Source organism: Carcharhinus amblyrhynchos, chromosome 11 (genome assembly GCF_965287045.1).
Source record: "Carcharhinus amblyrhynchos chromosome 11, sCarAmb.v2.hapA, whole genome shotgun sequence".
Lineage (NCBI taxonomy): Eukaryota > Metazoa > Chordata > Chondrichthyes > Carcharhiniformes > Carcharhinidae > Carcharhinus > Carcharhinus amblyrhynchos.
Window position 1 is genome coordinate 95,732,958 of NC_137334.1, and position 15,139 is coordinate 95,748,096.

The 15,139-nt window shown below is 49.7% G+C and overlaps 1 protein-coding gene across 1 annotated transcript in view; it reads right to left on the reverse strand.

The window, feature by feature from the left end:
- Positions 1 to 6,838: 6,838 nt before the first annotated feature.
- igfbp2a (insulin-like growth factor binding protein 2a) overlaps positions 6,839 to 15,139 on the reverse strand; it is a 45,906-nt gene continuing 37,605 nt past the window's right edge. Inside the window, exons 2-4 of the mRNA XM_080199623.1 lie at positions 10,779 to 10,984; positions 7,635 to 7,775; positions 6,839 to 7,039 (exon numbers count right to left, since the gene is read on the reverse strand). Of these exons, the coding sequence (XP_080055749.1) occupies positions 6,875 to 7,039; positions 7,635 to 7,775; positions 10,779 to 10,984 (512 nt within the window). The 3' untranslated portion in view covers positions 6,839 to 6,874. The remainder of the gene's footprint in view (positions 7,040 to 7,634; positions 7,776 to 10,778; positions 10,985 to 15,139) is intronic.

Genomic DNA, 15,139 nt, shown 5'->3' on the forward strand with positions numbered 1-15,139 from the left:
CTAACAATCCAAGAAATGCACTTCAAACCTGATCCCTAGGCCAGTGATTGGAGAGATGAGAGATCCGCTATCCAACACCTGGATCCCACTGAGCTGACAGCATCCTGATTGGGCGAGGGGGATGTGGTGATCTGCTGTTTGGCGTGATCTCTTTCTTGCTTGCCTCCTGACGGTCTGGATGGGGAACGGGGGAATTGGTGGGTGGGTGGGGGAGGGGTTGGGGGGGAGTGGGGGGGGGGGGGCAGCGGTGGGGGTGGGGAGGGGGTGGCTGCACAGGTGGGATTGGAGCCCCTTCACAGTACAAGGTGACAATATCGCTAACCCGATCATTGAGATCTGTTAGTCTGCAGATGGACAGAACCATGTGTAAATTTGCATTGATGGTTCCTTCAGACTTGTGTGTGCCAGGTGGGGAAGCTTACCAGATGTGTGAAGTGGCCGGGGGTGGGGGGAGAGGGGGCGACGGGGGGGGGGAGGTGGTGAGGGAGGCGGTTTGGTGATTGGATGCATTTGTTATTTGAGATGTGTTAACTTCCTTCTGGAAGTCTCCACAACAGCCAGTCCCCAAAGCAAAATCTCAGTGCCCTGGGCTGCAGTACCTGATTCCCACCAACAGGCAGCGATAGCACTCAGGCTTGTGCTGCCCCCACATTGTCAAAGGCAGGTACTGCAGGGCTATCCCACCACCCCCCCCTTCCTCTTCTCAGCCCTTCCCTCTCCTCTTTCCGCTCCCCCCCACCCCCCCCCCCCCGGCCCCTCTCCTCTCTCTTCCCCCTCTCCTTCCCCTCCCCAAGTTGGACTGGTTTTTGGGGGAATAATCCCAGTTTGGGATCAGGCCCAGCTGTGGCCACTCCAGCCCCTGGCTGCTGTGTTTGGTCCATTGGAGTAGGTTCTGAACTGGAACGGGTTCATGCTGCACATTGTCCTTGGCTGGGACATCAAGTCGCTTGCCCCGGGGGAGCCCTGGGTGGGGTTTTCTGTGTCATTCTGCCTTGGGGTGAAGCTCTGTGGGCACCGGATGCCCCTTCCAGTCATTGCACAGCTATTTGACAGTGGGCGGCATCGTAACCCAACTGAAGGGTGTCCTCTCTTCCAGCAGAGGTCATGAACCTCTGATTCAGCCTCTCTGCACTGGGGGGGGTCCCGCGATCAATGCGTTCTGGCCGGGATTCCCCCCACCCCCCCCCACAGTCCCCTCACCCCCAGCCCCCACCCTCCATATCCAATACTGGGCGGTGAATCCAGTCACCCCCCCACCCCCCCAATTGTACGTGGGGAAATTTACAGGAAAGGGTTAAACTGACCCCCGGAGATGTGGGATCCACACAAACTAAACGGGAAAATTGTATAATCCAAATGCATCCATATCAGGGTGGGAACGAAACACCGTTCGTAAAGAGAAATCTCTCCTTACGGATTTTGTGTGGAATTAAAGACGGGAATATTTGGAATATTTTACTGTGTTTTGATTTATTGTTTCACTGTTTTATGTTTTCTGACTCTGGCTTCCTCGTCATCCCTGTTGGGCTGCCCCTCTCTTCCATCTTCACTGCAGCTGGTTTGGGGAAATGTAAACACTGCCCCCCACGCTCCCCCCCCCCCCCCCCCCAGCTCCATCTCTCCTCTGACTGAACACCCCGACCCGTACCGCTGGTCAGGGAATCTGAAACATGGGTGGTGATAGACTCAGGATAAGGGGCTGATCAGTTGGGACTGAGATGGGGAGAAATGACTTCACTCAGAAAGGGTTATGAATCTTTGGACGTTCTCAATCCCAGAGGAATGTGGGTGTTTCAGTGTGGAATTATATTTAAGGCTGGGTCTCTCGGGGAGAGTCTCGGGAAAATGAACCCAAGATCAGCCGTGCTCATGTGGAATGCTGGAGCAAGCTCGATGGGCTGAACGGTCTCCTCCTGCTCCTATCTCTTCCAGGCTGAGTTATTGGGAGAGTTTTGCTGTTGAGAGGGGCTCCAGTTGTTCCCTGGATGTGTAAATGTTCCCTCTGGGATCTGACAAAGGGACAGCACAGTGGTTAGCACAGCTGCTTCACAGTGCCAGGGACCTGGGTTCGATTCCAGCCTGGGGGTGACTGTCTGTGTGGAGTTTGCACGCTCTCCCTGTATCATGATGTGGAGTTGCCGGCATTCGACTGGCCCACTCACCTGAGGAAGGAGCAGTGCTCCAAAAGCTTGTGATTCCAGATAAACCTGTTGGACTTTATCCTAGTGATGTGAGGTTTCTTAGTGTACCTACCCCGTGTCTGCATGGGTTTCCTCCAGGTGCTCCAGTTTCCTCCCACACTCCAAAGATGTGTGGATTAGGTGGATTGCCCATGCTAAATTGCCCCTTAGTGTCCCAAGATGTGTAGGTTAGGGGGATCAGAGGGGTAAATATGTGGGGTTATGAGAATAGAACTCGGGTGAGATAAAAAGATGGGTCAGTGCAGACTTGATGGGCTGAATGGACTCCATATGCCCTATAGGGATTCTATGATTGTAATACAGTGCCTGAAATGCGTCGCAGCGAGTTCCGTCACCAGTGCAGGTCCATCGCCAATGCAGTGTGCCAGGTATCTACTGGCAGTGCCAGGCAGCAGTGAGTTACAGTAGGGCAAAGGGCACAGGGTTCCACTGCTGCGTACAGCAGACTAACAGGATTAGGTAAATAAGCCTCAGAATGGGAGCTCAGATCTCACACTGAGAATTCCACCGTAAACTGGTCTCAGTGAAAAGGCCCAGGAAACTTTCCGATAGTCATAAAAACAAACTGCTTCACCAATGTCCTTTGGCCAAAGGAATGTGTGTCCTGGCCCAGCCTGCGAAATGTAACACCAGTTTCACACCAAGAGGCTTCCTTTGAACCATCCCGTGAAATGGCCACTGTACGTCAATTAACCTGTCGAAAGGCTCACGTTAACAGTGTGTGGTACCCTCCCCAGCCGGTGATGGGTTCGTACCGTATCAGTGCCACCATCATTCTGAGAAAGTTTCTACAACATACCACCTTCAGCACCTCTCCAGCAAACTCTCACGCAATCTCCCAGAGTCCTCAAACCTGCCAGTGCCCCCTCCTCCCCCACAATCCTGACATGCCCCCTGGTCCTGCCAGTGGCCCCCACCCCAGTCCTGCCAGTCCTGACAGTGCCCCTCGATCCTGCCAGTGTCCCCCCATCGTGCCAGTAACCCCCAGTCCTGCCACTGCCCCCCCCCCCAGTCCTGACAGTGCATTCAGGCTCAATCTGAGGCCCATGAACTATAAGAGTGAATGGAGAAGGGAGAATATTCTAATTGGAGGGAAAATGAAGCCAGGAAGGGTTGTGAGGAAAGGTTTACCTGGGGGCAGGAGGAGGTATGCAGAGGACAGGTAGGGGAATGACATTTAACTCGCAGAGGAGGTCTCACTCAGTGGGAGGAGGAGGGGAGGTTTATCGAGAGGTTCCAGGTGACTCCCCTCTGGGACAGTGCGAGGTTCAGGAACCTCTGCTGATCTGAGGTGTCCCCTCAAATACTCTAATTGTCAATGGCACACTGCACAACCTCTCACTGAGTTATCACTACCTGTGTAACCCCTGAACTTACAACAGAAGAGAACCTTCCTCTCGTGCCTAATACAACAGAATGTTTTCTCAAATATTCTGCTTAATGTTTTGTACTAAATATTTTTTGTTACATTTCTGACGAACACTGTACGCTATTTATTCGACTATAATTTATCTACTCTTCCATCTTTGTCTTTCGGTATGACAAAGCATTTATTTAATAAAGATATGTAAACATCAAAGAGTGTGTGTCTGGAAATCTCTAAACTACATTCAAACTGAGATTAGGAAAATGAGCTCCTCCAGAGACCAAACATCAAACACACGGAACCACATCACATCTGGGGCTGGGTGGAGTGAACTGGTAGGAAGAGGCAGGGGGTGGTGAGAGAGGGAGAGAGGCTGGGGGGGTGAGGGAAGGAGAGAAGGTGGGGGCTGTGGAGGGGGTGAGGGAGAGAGAGAGAGGCTGGGGGTGAGAGAGGCTGGAGGGGGTGAGGGAAGGAGAGAAGGTGGGGGCTGGGGAGGGGGTGAGGGAGGGGGAGAGGCTGGGAGGGAGGGAGAGAAGGTGGGGGTTGGGGAGGGGGTGAGGGAGGCTGGAGGTGGAAAAGGGAGAGGGGCTGGGAGTGGGGGAGGGAGAGAGAGGGTGAGGGAGGGGGAGGGAGAGAGGCTGGGGGTGGGGGAGGGAGAGAGGCTGGGGGAGGGGGAGAGGCTGGGGGTGAGGAAGGGGGAGATGCTGGGGGTGGGAGAGAGGCTGGGGGAGGGGGAGAGGCTGGGGGTGAGGGAGGGAGAGAAGCGGGGGGGTGGGGGAGAGGCTGGGGGTGGGGGGTGGGGGGGGGGGGCGGTGGGAGGGGGAGGAGAAGGATACGGGCGAAGATGGGTTTAGGAGTGTGGGGAGACCAGTTGAGGGATAAAGAGAGAGGGTTAGACTTGGGCATGGGTTTTGTTGAAGTAAATAACCATTTCTTTCTCCTAAACCCACTTGTTGAGATGTTATTGAAACTCTGTGAATGCACGGCACAGATTAAAAACACAGTTTGTAATATTTAATCAGCAAACATTTTGCCATAAGATTAATCAACACTTTAAACATCAGCCAGGAAGTGTGAACAAATAACCTGAAGGTTAAGATATTGCCAAGTGTTCTGACCCAGTTGCAGAATGATATCAAATCTCTAAATCAGAAAGGGCTTCTTTTAGAGAAACGGAGCAAAACTGCCCCGTTGGCTGATCACAAACTCTACCTGAGTGGATCACCCCAAATTCAGAACCCCGGGGGGAGCTCAGTAAACCAGGGCATGGACACAGAATAAAACTGAGGGGGGAACGGGGGGGGAGAGGGGTTACTGAGTGACAGTGTGAGGGAGCTGGATTAACATCAGTACAGATACAGTCAGTAACACAGGGTGTATTGGATCTGACTGTAGTTTGGTTTTGAAGAACTGATCTTTGTGAAGTGTTTGTTCTGCTCTGAGGATTGAGGGAGGGTTTTATATTATAGATGCTGAATGTGTAATGCTGGCCGCATTCCCCTCCGTGCCCCAGTGAGGTGTGTTCTCAGTAATGGTGAGTTAGAGTAAACACATGCTAACACAGCTCAGGTGTTACATCCCTGTGGATGGGATCTGATCACCCAGATTAGTATTTCAGAGAGCCACATCTCAGTGATTTCAGGTTACATTTCTCTGCTTGAGCTCAGACAGTGCACGCTTTTCCCTCAATCAGTAGCTCGTGGCTTCAATCTCTCCTCCATCAACTCTGAACCTTAGAATCCCACAGCACCAAGGCTGCTCAGCCCATTGTGCATGTTCTAGCTCTTCGACACAATTAGTCTCACACTCCTTGTCCTTTCCTCAGAGCTTTCCACATTTCTCCTTTCCAACTCTTCCTCCTATTCCCTTTTGAACGTTCTTGGTGAATCTGTTTCCACCTCCTTTTCAGACAGGAAATTCCAGATCACAACAACTCGCTGTGAGAAAACATTTTTCTATATCTCTCGCACTGATTCTTTTCAATCTGTGTCCTGGCTACCCGCTGTCCTGTCATTGGGAGTAAGTTGCTCCTTATTTACTCTGTCAAAACCCTTCACCATGTTCAACCTTCTCTGCTCCAAGGAGAACAATCCCAGCTTCTCCAGTCTCTCTCCGCAGTAACAGAAGTCCCTCATCTCTGGGACCATTCCAGTAAATCTCCCTTCACATCCTCTCCAAGGACTGGACATCCTTCCTAAAGTGTGGGGCCCAGAACTGGACACAATCCCTGTAGACTAACCGGGGATTTATAAAGGGTTTACTATAACTCCCTGACTTTGTGTCTCTTTCCTGTATTAATGAAGAGCTGGATTTTCTCTGCTATTTTAACAACCTTCTCAATTTGTACTGCCCCCTTTAATGATCTGTGTACATTCACTCCCAGCTCTCTCTCTCTGGGCTCTCCTTAATCTTCTGGCCACATTGTACCACTCTCACTTTCCTGTCCTGAATTTCTGTCCATCTCACTCTGAGGTGATGTCCATCAGATGGTGTTGAGCTGAGATTCCCTGCTGTGCATAAAGAACCCTCTGACCACAAGTCAAAGACAGACCCGGCCACCCTCCCCTTTTTGGATCTGGTGCCCTGGTCTATACCTAACCATCACTCAACATCACCACAAAACAATACATTTTTAAATTCACTCATGGGTGGTTGGCTCTGTCAGCACTCTCACCCACCCGAGTTACCCCGGAGGAAGGGATGGTGAGCACTCAAAAGGCGGTGAGGTGTAGGTACATCCATGGTGCTGTTAGGAAGGGGGAGTTCCAGGATTGCTGTTTAAGAGTGAATTGGTGGTGACACTCTGAAGCGGAAGGTGGTGTATAAATGACACATCCTTCCTTCCGCAGAGTACCAGTGTGTGTGACGATGACCATGAACATCATTGCTGCTGTGACTGGACAGGTTCTAGTCAGTTTTTCAGAGAGTCAGAGTAGACAGTGAGTCGTGTGGTGTCCAACACTGCTCCTTGTAGCAATTCGGAATATCCGGTACACACACAAAACGCCAGGCCGAGAGCTTCCAAAACAACAAGTCAATAATCACCATCAAACAATGGCAACACTCGCATTTAGTGTGGGACGAGGAGCTGATGGTGAGGCTGTAATGATTTACAACAAACCACCAAATACCAAATTCTCACCTTGTTTCCTAACAGAGTAGCTCGCGTTCAGACGTTCTGTCTGCTTTTGGAATCCTCATTGACCTGTCACTGACCCCCACTTACCCCCATCAGTTCCCCTTCCCATTCTTCCCCTGCCACCCTGCCCCTTTGCCCTGCCCCCTCCCGTCACCCCTCCCTCAGTATTTAGGGGGTGGCTGGGGGCTGTGGATCAGCATTCTGCTCTGGGACGGCACAGCAGCGATGACACTCAGGGTCCCCTCGCACCTTGGGAGATCCTGCGATGACTTTCCCTGTGTGTGGGTTCACACACCAGCATTCACCGCGCTGCCCATTCAGAGAGGTCTTACACTGTCAACCAATCACAACAGAGAAAGGAGTGAGATCAGGGACACAAGAAAGGCTAACCCCCTCCCCACCTTACACCTCCCCCCACCCAACCCTCCCCCCTCCCCACCAGTCCATCCTCCCCTCCCCCTGCTGCACCCTCCCCCACTCCACCTACCCCCTCTCCCTGTCCCACGCTCTCTCACACCCCCACCCCACCCTCCTCCTCTCCCTGCCCTATCCTCCCCCTCCTGTCTCCCCCACCCTCCTCCTCTCCCTGCCCCACCCTCCACCTCCCCTACCTGACCTTACCCACCCACCTCAACCCGCCCCTCCTACCCCACCCTCACCCTCTCCCCACACCAACCTCCCCCATCCCACCCTCCCACTAACCCCACCATCCCCCTCTCCCCACCTCATCCTACCCTCTCCTCACCCCACCCTCGCCATCCCTCCACCCCATTCTCTTTGTACACTGTCCCCATCAAACACTCCCAGGACAGGTACAGCATGGGGTTAGATACAGAGTAAAGCTCCCTCTACACTGTCCCCCCATCAAACACTCCCAGGACAGGTACAGCACGGGGTTAGATACAGAGGAAATCTCAGACAGATTTACCTGTTTGAGGTTATAAAGACCTCTCCAGTCACAGTTGGGAATGTGCAGTGAGTAGAGATGTTCCAGTGGACCTCGCTCATCTGGGAGGCGCAGAGATGAAATTCTCTCCAAGACCTGGTCTAGCTCCACTTGGCAAGTTGTCTGTCCACAGGGGCAGAAGGTCAAGGTTCAGAATAAAGACAAGACAAGGGACACGATCAGAGGCAGTTTGAACTGACTGAGCTGTTATACAGAGTGCACTGACTTTCATCACAGCAGACCATGTATTTCCAGCTTCTGCAACATCTCACTTTAATCTTTATAAAACACATGACAGGCGGGAGTGTTGTATCCACGCGTTTGGAAGAATGTCAGGGTTTTGCAGAGGACATGGAGGGAGATTTACTGCAATGTTCCCAGGGATGAGGGACTTCAGTTACTGTGGAGAGGGACTGGAGAAGCTGGGATTGTTTTCCTTGGATCAGAGATGGTTAAGGAGGATTTAATCGAGGTGTTCCAATTCAGGAAGGATTTAAATGAAAGCTGTTAACAGACAGCAGCATTCCATCACTTTCTGAAATCGCACCAATAACAACTGAAGCGTATGTAACGCAGTAATGCTCCTTACTCTGCATCATCTAACACAGAAACTCAACATGCTCATCAGAAATGACCAGGTCTTGGGGAGACAGGCTCACGCACGGACGTAAATAGATGTATGAACGAGTATAAAAAATTGGAGAGTGATAGAGGGTGACACAGAGTGGGAATGAGCTAGAGACAGAGGGAGCGACACAGTGGGACAGTGAGTAAAACAAAAACAGGAAGAGAAATAGAAGGACAGAGAGACAGTGCGACAGAAACACACACACAGGCAGAGTGACATAAAGAGAGGGACAGACAGAGAGAGAGGCAGACAGGGAAATGAAAGGACAGAGATAGACAGCCTGAGAGAGTACAGAAAGAGAGAGATTAACAGAGCAATCGAGGTTTAACATGAGAAGAGAGATGGTGAGTGCAGGGATAGAATGATGGAGAGGTGGAAGCATGCAGTCTGATAGATTCCACAGACAGAGAAGGTGACTAAGTGGATGAGGGAGTCACTGGGACAGGGGGGGTTACAGTGTAAGCTCTGTCTGCAATCAAATCTTCAATGAGCTGCTGGGGAAAGTGTCAGTGTAATAGAGACCCTGCAGTCAGTTACTATCGAGTGTTAATTGCTCAGTCTGTCTGTAATAGAGACCCTGCAATCAGTTACTATCGAGTGTTAGCTGCTCAGCCTGTCTGTAATAGAGACCCTGCAGTCAGTTACTATCGAGTGTTAACTGCTCAGTCTATCTGGAATAGAGATCCTGCAGTCAGTTACTATCGAGTGTTAGCTGCTCAGTCTGTCTGGAATAGAGACCCTGCAGTCAGTTACTATCGAGTGTTAGCTGCTCAGTCTGTCTGGTATAGAGATCCTGCAGTCAGTTACTATCGAGTGTTAGCTGCTCAGTCTGTCTGGTATAGAGACCCTGCAGTCAGTTACTATCGAGTGTTAGCTGCTCAGTCTGTCTGGAATAGAGATCCTGCAGTCAGTTACTATCGAGTGTTAGCTGCTCAGTCTGTCTGGTATAGAGACCCTGCAGTCAGTTACTATCGAGTGTAGCTGCTCAGTCTGTCTGGTATAGAGATCCTGCAGTCAGTTACTATCGAGTGTTAGCTGCTCAGTCTGTCTGGTATAGAGATCCTGCAGTCAGTTACTATCATAACATAAGAACATAACATAAGAAATAGGAGTAGGAGTAGGCCATCTAGCCCTTCGAGCCTGCCCCGCCATTCTATAAGATCATGGCTGATCTGTCGTGTCTCAGTTCCACATTCCCGCCCTCTCCCCATAACCCTTAATCCCCTCTCTTATCAAAAACCCATCAACCCGCGTCTTAAATATATTTGGCGAGGCAGCCTCCACCACTTCAACGGGCAGAGAATTCCAGAGTTTCACCACCCTTTGAGTGAAGAAGTTCCTCCTCAACTCCGTTCTAAACCGCCCCCCTTTATCTTGAGGCTGTGCCCCCTAGTCCTACTGTCCTTTCTGAGCGGGAAGAGTCTCTCCACCTCTATCCTATCCATCCCATTCATCATCTTATACGTCTCAATGAGATCTCCCCTCATTCTTCTAAACTCTAACGAGTACAAGCCTAGTTTATTCAGCCTCCCCTCATAGCTCAACCCCTTCAACTCCGGTATCAGCCTAGTAAACCTCCTCTGCACTCCCTCTACGGCCAAAATATCCTTGCGTAAGTGCGGTGACCAAAACTGCACACAGTACTCCAGCTGCGGCCTCACCAATGCCCTATACAGCTGCAGCAAGACCTCCCTACTTTTATATTCAATCCCCCTCGCTATGAAGGCCAGCATCCCATTTGCCTTCCTGACCACCTGCTGCACCTGCAGGCTGGGTTTTTGCGACTCATGCACAAGGACCCCGAGGTCCCTCTGCACCGTCGCCTGCTGCAGTTTTTCGCCACGTAAGTAATAGTCCTTCCTACCATTATTCCGACCATTATTCCTATCGAGTGTCAACTGCTCAGTCTGTCTGTAATAGAGACCCTGCAGTCAGTTACTATCGAGTGTCAACTGCTCAGTCTGTCTGGAATAGAGATCCTGCAGTCAGTTACTATCGAGTGTTAGCTGCTCAGTCTGTCTGGTATAGAGATCCTGCAGTCAGTTACTATCGAGTGTTAGCTGCTCAGTCTGTCTGGAATAGAGACCCTGCAGTCAGTTACTATCGAGTGTTAGCTGCTCAGTCTGTCTGGAATAGAGACCCTGCAGTCAGTTACTATCGAGTGTTAGCTGCTCAGTCTGTCTGGTATAGAGATCCTGCAGTCAGTTACTATCGAGTGTTAGCTGCTCAGTCTGTCTGTAATAGAGACCCTGCAGTCAGTTACTATCGAGTGTTAGCTGCTCAGTCTATCTGGTATAGAGATCCTGCAGTCAGTTACTATCGAGTGTTAGCTGCTCAGTCTGTCTGGTATAGAGATCCTGCAGTCAGTTACTATCGAGTGTTAACTGCTCAGTCTGTCTGGAATAGAGATCCTGCAGTCAGTTACTATCGAGTGTTAACTGCTCAGTCTGTCTGGAATAGAGTTAAAGCTCGGACAGAACCTCTGGCTATTGGTTTACCAGCTGGGGCCATGGTCGCCGTGCCTCCTCATTGGCTTTGCCACTTCGATCCATGGATCGCCACTGCGCGTTGTTGCGTTCGCGAATCACTGCCGTTGTCTTTGGGCCCACTCTGACTGATTTGCGACCCAGCAGACTGACATTTGGGTAGTTTAAATGATTGTCAATGAGTTCGGTGTTCATTCGCTCACCGTGGCTCTCTCCACCTGTCATTGTAAAGAAGAAGAGAGATTGTGGGAGGGTGAAATGTGAGGAAAGACTGACTTGGATACACGAGGGAGAGGGAACACTTTAATTTGCATTTCTATAGCGCCTTTCATCACCACTGGATATTAAAATGTGTGTCACAGATAATGAAGTATTTTGGAAAGTTGGGATTTATAATCACCTGCAGTGTGAAGATTGTGTTATTTTTTCGGAAAGTTTTTGATAAAATTCCACATAAGAAATTTGTGTGTAAAATTAAAGCTCGGGGTATTGGAATAAATGGGTTTTTTTTTGAATTGGAAGGCAGTAACTAAGGGGGTCTCATGGGGACCAGCCCCTCTTATTCACAATATACACCAAAGATAAGGGAACCAAACATATTATTTCCAAGTTTGCTGAAGATGAATAACTGGTGGGAAGGTGAGTGATGAGAAGATGCTAAGAGGCTCCAAAAGTTTAAGTTAAAGTTAAAAGTTTATTTATTAGTTATAAATAGGCTTACATTAACACCGCAATGAAGTTACTGTGAAAATCCCCTAGTTGCCACACTCTGGCACCTGTTCGGGTACACTGAAGGAGAATTTAGCACAGCCACTGCACCTAACCAGCACATCTTTCAGACTGTGGGAGGAAACCAGAGCACCTGGAGGAAACCCACACAGACACTGGGAGAACGTGCAGACTCCACACAGTCACCTGAGGCTGGAATTGAACCCGGATCCCTGGTGCCTCAAGGTGATTTAGACAAGTTGAGTGAGTGGGCAAATATGTGACAGAGGCAGTGTAACCATGTCAAATGGAGAAGAAGAAAAGCAGAGTATTAGTTGTGATTGATTGGGAAATGTTGATGTGCAGAGGGATCTGGCTGTCCTTGTACATCAGTCACTGAAAGCAAGCATACAGCTACAGGAAGCAGTTAAGAAGGCAAATGGTATGTTGGCCTTCATTGCAGGAGGACTTGAGTACAGGAACAAGGATGTATTACTGCAGCTGTACAGAACAGCTGTACTCCACATCTGGAGTATTGTGTGCAGTTTTGGTCTCTTTATCTAAGGAAGGATATACTTGTCATAGAGGAAGCACAGCGAAGGTTCACCAGATTGATTCCTGGGGTGGCAGGATTGTTGTATGGGGAGAGATTGGGTTTACTGGGCCTGTATTCATTGGAGTTTAAAAAAATGAGAGGGGATCTCATTGAAACATATAAACTTTTGACAGGGCTGGATAGGCTGGATACAGGGATGTGTTTCCTGTGGCTGGGAGTTCTAGAACAAGGGCGACACAATCTCAGGATATGGGGTGGGCCATTTAGGACTGAGATAAGGGGAAATGTCTTCACTCAGAGGGTAGTAAACCTGTGGAATTCTCTACTTCAGAAAGCTGCAGCGGCCAAACCACTCAATACATTTAAGAAAGAGACAGAGAGATTTCTAGATGCTAAAGGGATCAATGGACATGGGAAGGACAGGAGTATGGTGTTGAGTTAGAGGATCGAACATGGTAACATTGAACACTGGAGAAGATTCCTGCTCCTATTTTCTATGTTTCTCTGTGACCAGGAGCCAGCCCAGTGCCAGAGTTAAAAATATCTCTTCACGGTTAGGGACACGCTTGTGGTGAGAAGGGGAGGATCCAATGCCACATGGGAACCAAGGTGTACCAATGATATTTTGAGGAGTTAAGGTCCACATTAAAGACACAAGAGCAAGAATCACTGAACTGTTCCCCGAACCACACGTCAACTGACATCAGGTCAGGCGGATTTGAGAAATGGACATCTCAGACGTAAAGACCGTAAGAACTAGGAACAGGAGGAGGCCATTCAGTCCTTCGAGCCTGATCTGCCATTTAATAAGATCTTGGCTGATCTAACATTTAATCAATCCACTTTCCAGCTTTATTTCTGTTTCTCTTAATCCCCCAACATTAAAACCTTCTCCATCTCAGCCTTGGAAAGGTTCAAGGACTCAGACCCCACAGCTTCCTGCGGGAAAGATCTCCAAAGATTCTCCACTCTCTGAAAGAGGAAACTTTTCCTCAAATCCGTCTTAAATGAGCCCCCCCCCCGACCCCCTTCCTCCCCCGCTCCTTATTCTGTGACTCTGCCCTCTGGTCCCACCCTCTCCCAGGAGTGGAAACACCTTAAGAACATAAGAACATAAGAAATAGGAGCAGGAGTAGGCCATCTGGCCCTTCGAGCCTGCCCCGCCATTCAATAAGATCATGGCTGATCTGTCGTGGCTCAGTTCCACTTTCCCGCCCTCTCCCCATAACCCTTAATCCCCTCTCTTATCAAAAACCCATCAACCCGCGACTTAAAAATATTTAGCGAGGCAGCCTCCACCACTTCAACGGGCAGAGAATTCCAGAGATTCACCACCCTTTGAGTGAAGAAGTTCCTCCTCAACTCCGTTCTAAACCGCCCCCCCTTTATCTTGAGGCTGTGCCCCCTAGTCCTACTGTCTTTTTTGAGCGGGAAGAGTCTCTCCACCTCTATCCTATCCATCCCATTCATCATCTTATACGTCTCAATGAGATCTCCCCTCATTCTTCTAAACTCTAACGAGTACAAGCCTAGTTTATTCAGCCTCTCCTCATAGTTCAACCCCCTCAACTCCGGTATCAGCCTAGTAAACCTCCTCTGCGCTCCCTCCAAGGCCAAAATATCCTTGCGCAGGTGCGGCGCCCAAAACTGCACACAGTACTCCAGCTGCGGCCTCACCAATGCCCTATACAGCTGCAGCAAGACCTCCCTACTTTTATATTCAATCCCCCTCGCTATGAAGGCCAGCATCCCATTCGCCTTCCTGACCACCTGCTGCACCTGCAGGCTGGGTCCGCATTGACCCTGTCTAACCCCCCCAGAATCTGATGTCTCAATCATATCCCCTCTCATTCTTCTCAACTCCAGAGAGTTAACACACCCAGCCTGTTTAACCTTTCCTCATGTGGCAGTCCCTCCATACCCGGGATCAGTAAACCTCCTCTGTATCGCCTCTAATGATAATATATATAAATAAGGGGACCAAGACTGAGCACGTTATTGTAAATGTGGCCTCACTTGTACTCTGTACAGTTGCAGCATCACTGCTTTACTTTTATATTCCAGCCCCTTGAAATTCCCTGTGTGCTAGCTTTCCGGGTTTCAGGAACAAGGATCCTTCCAAGTCCCTTTGTGCTCCAGCTTTCTGCAGCCTCTCTCCATTTAAATGACAATCCACCTTCTCATGTTAGAACATCGAACATAGAACATTACAGCGCAGAACAGGCCCTTCGGCCCACGATGTTGCGCCGACCAGTTAAAAAACAATGACCCACTAACCTAAACCAATCCCTTTTCGTCCATAAACCTATCCACGGATCTCTTAAACGCCCCCAAACTAGGCGCATTTACAACCGCAGCAGGCAGGGCATTCCAATCCCTCACCACCCTCTGGGTAAAGAACCTACCCCTGACATCCGTCCTATAACTACCCCCCCTTAATTTAAAGCCATGCCCCCTCGTGCTAGCTTTCTCCATCCGAGGAAAAAGGCTATCACTATCCACCCTATCTAAACCTCTAATCATCTTATATGTTTCAATAAGATCCCCTCTTAGCCGCCTTCTTTCCAGCGAAAACAACCCCAAATCCCTCAGTCTCTCCTCATAGGATCTCCCCTCCGTACCAGGCAACATCCTGGTAAACCTCCTCTGCACCCTCTCCAAAGCCTCCACATCCTTCCTGTAATGTGGGGACCAGAACTGCACACAATACTCCAAGTGCGGCCGCACCAGAGTTGTGTACAGTTCTTCCAAAATCAACAATCTCACATTTTCCCACATTGAATTCCATTTGCCAGTTTTCTGCCCGCTCACTAACCTGTCAATATCTCTCTGTAAACTACTTCCACCCTCCTCCCACTGTTATATCATCCACAAATGTAACCACACTACACTCTGTTCCTTCCTCCAAATCATTAATATATATTGTGAGAGGCTGCCTGTGACACTCCACAGCAAAACCAGCAAATGGTTACCAAATATAAACAACAGAAAATAGAGTAGGACAGTAAACTAAACAGGAACATAAAACTAGGACACACACACACAAAAAGGAAGAGAGTGGCTAAAGCAAATGTTAGCCTCTGAGAGACAGAGACAGGACAAATTACTA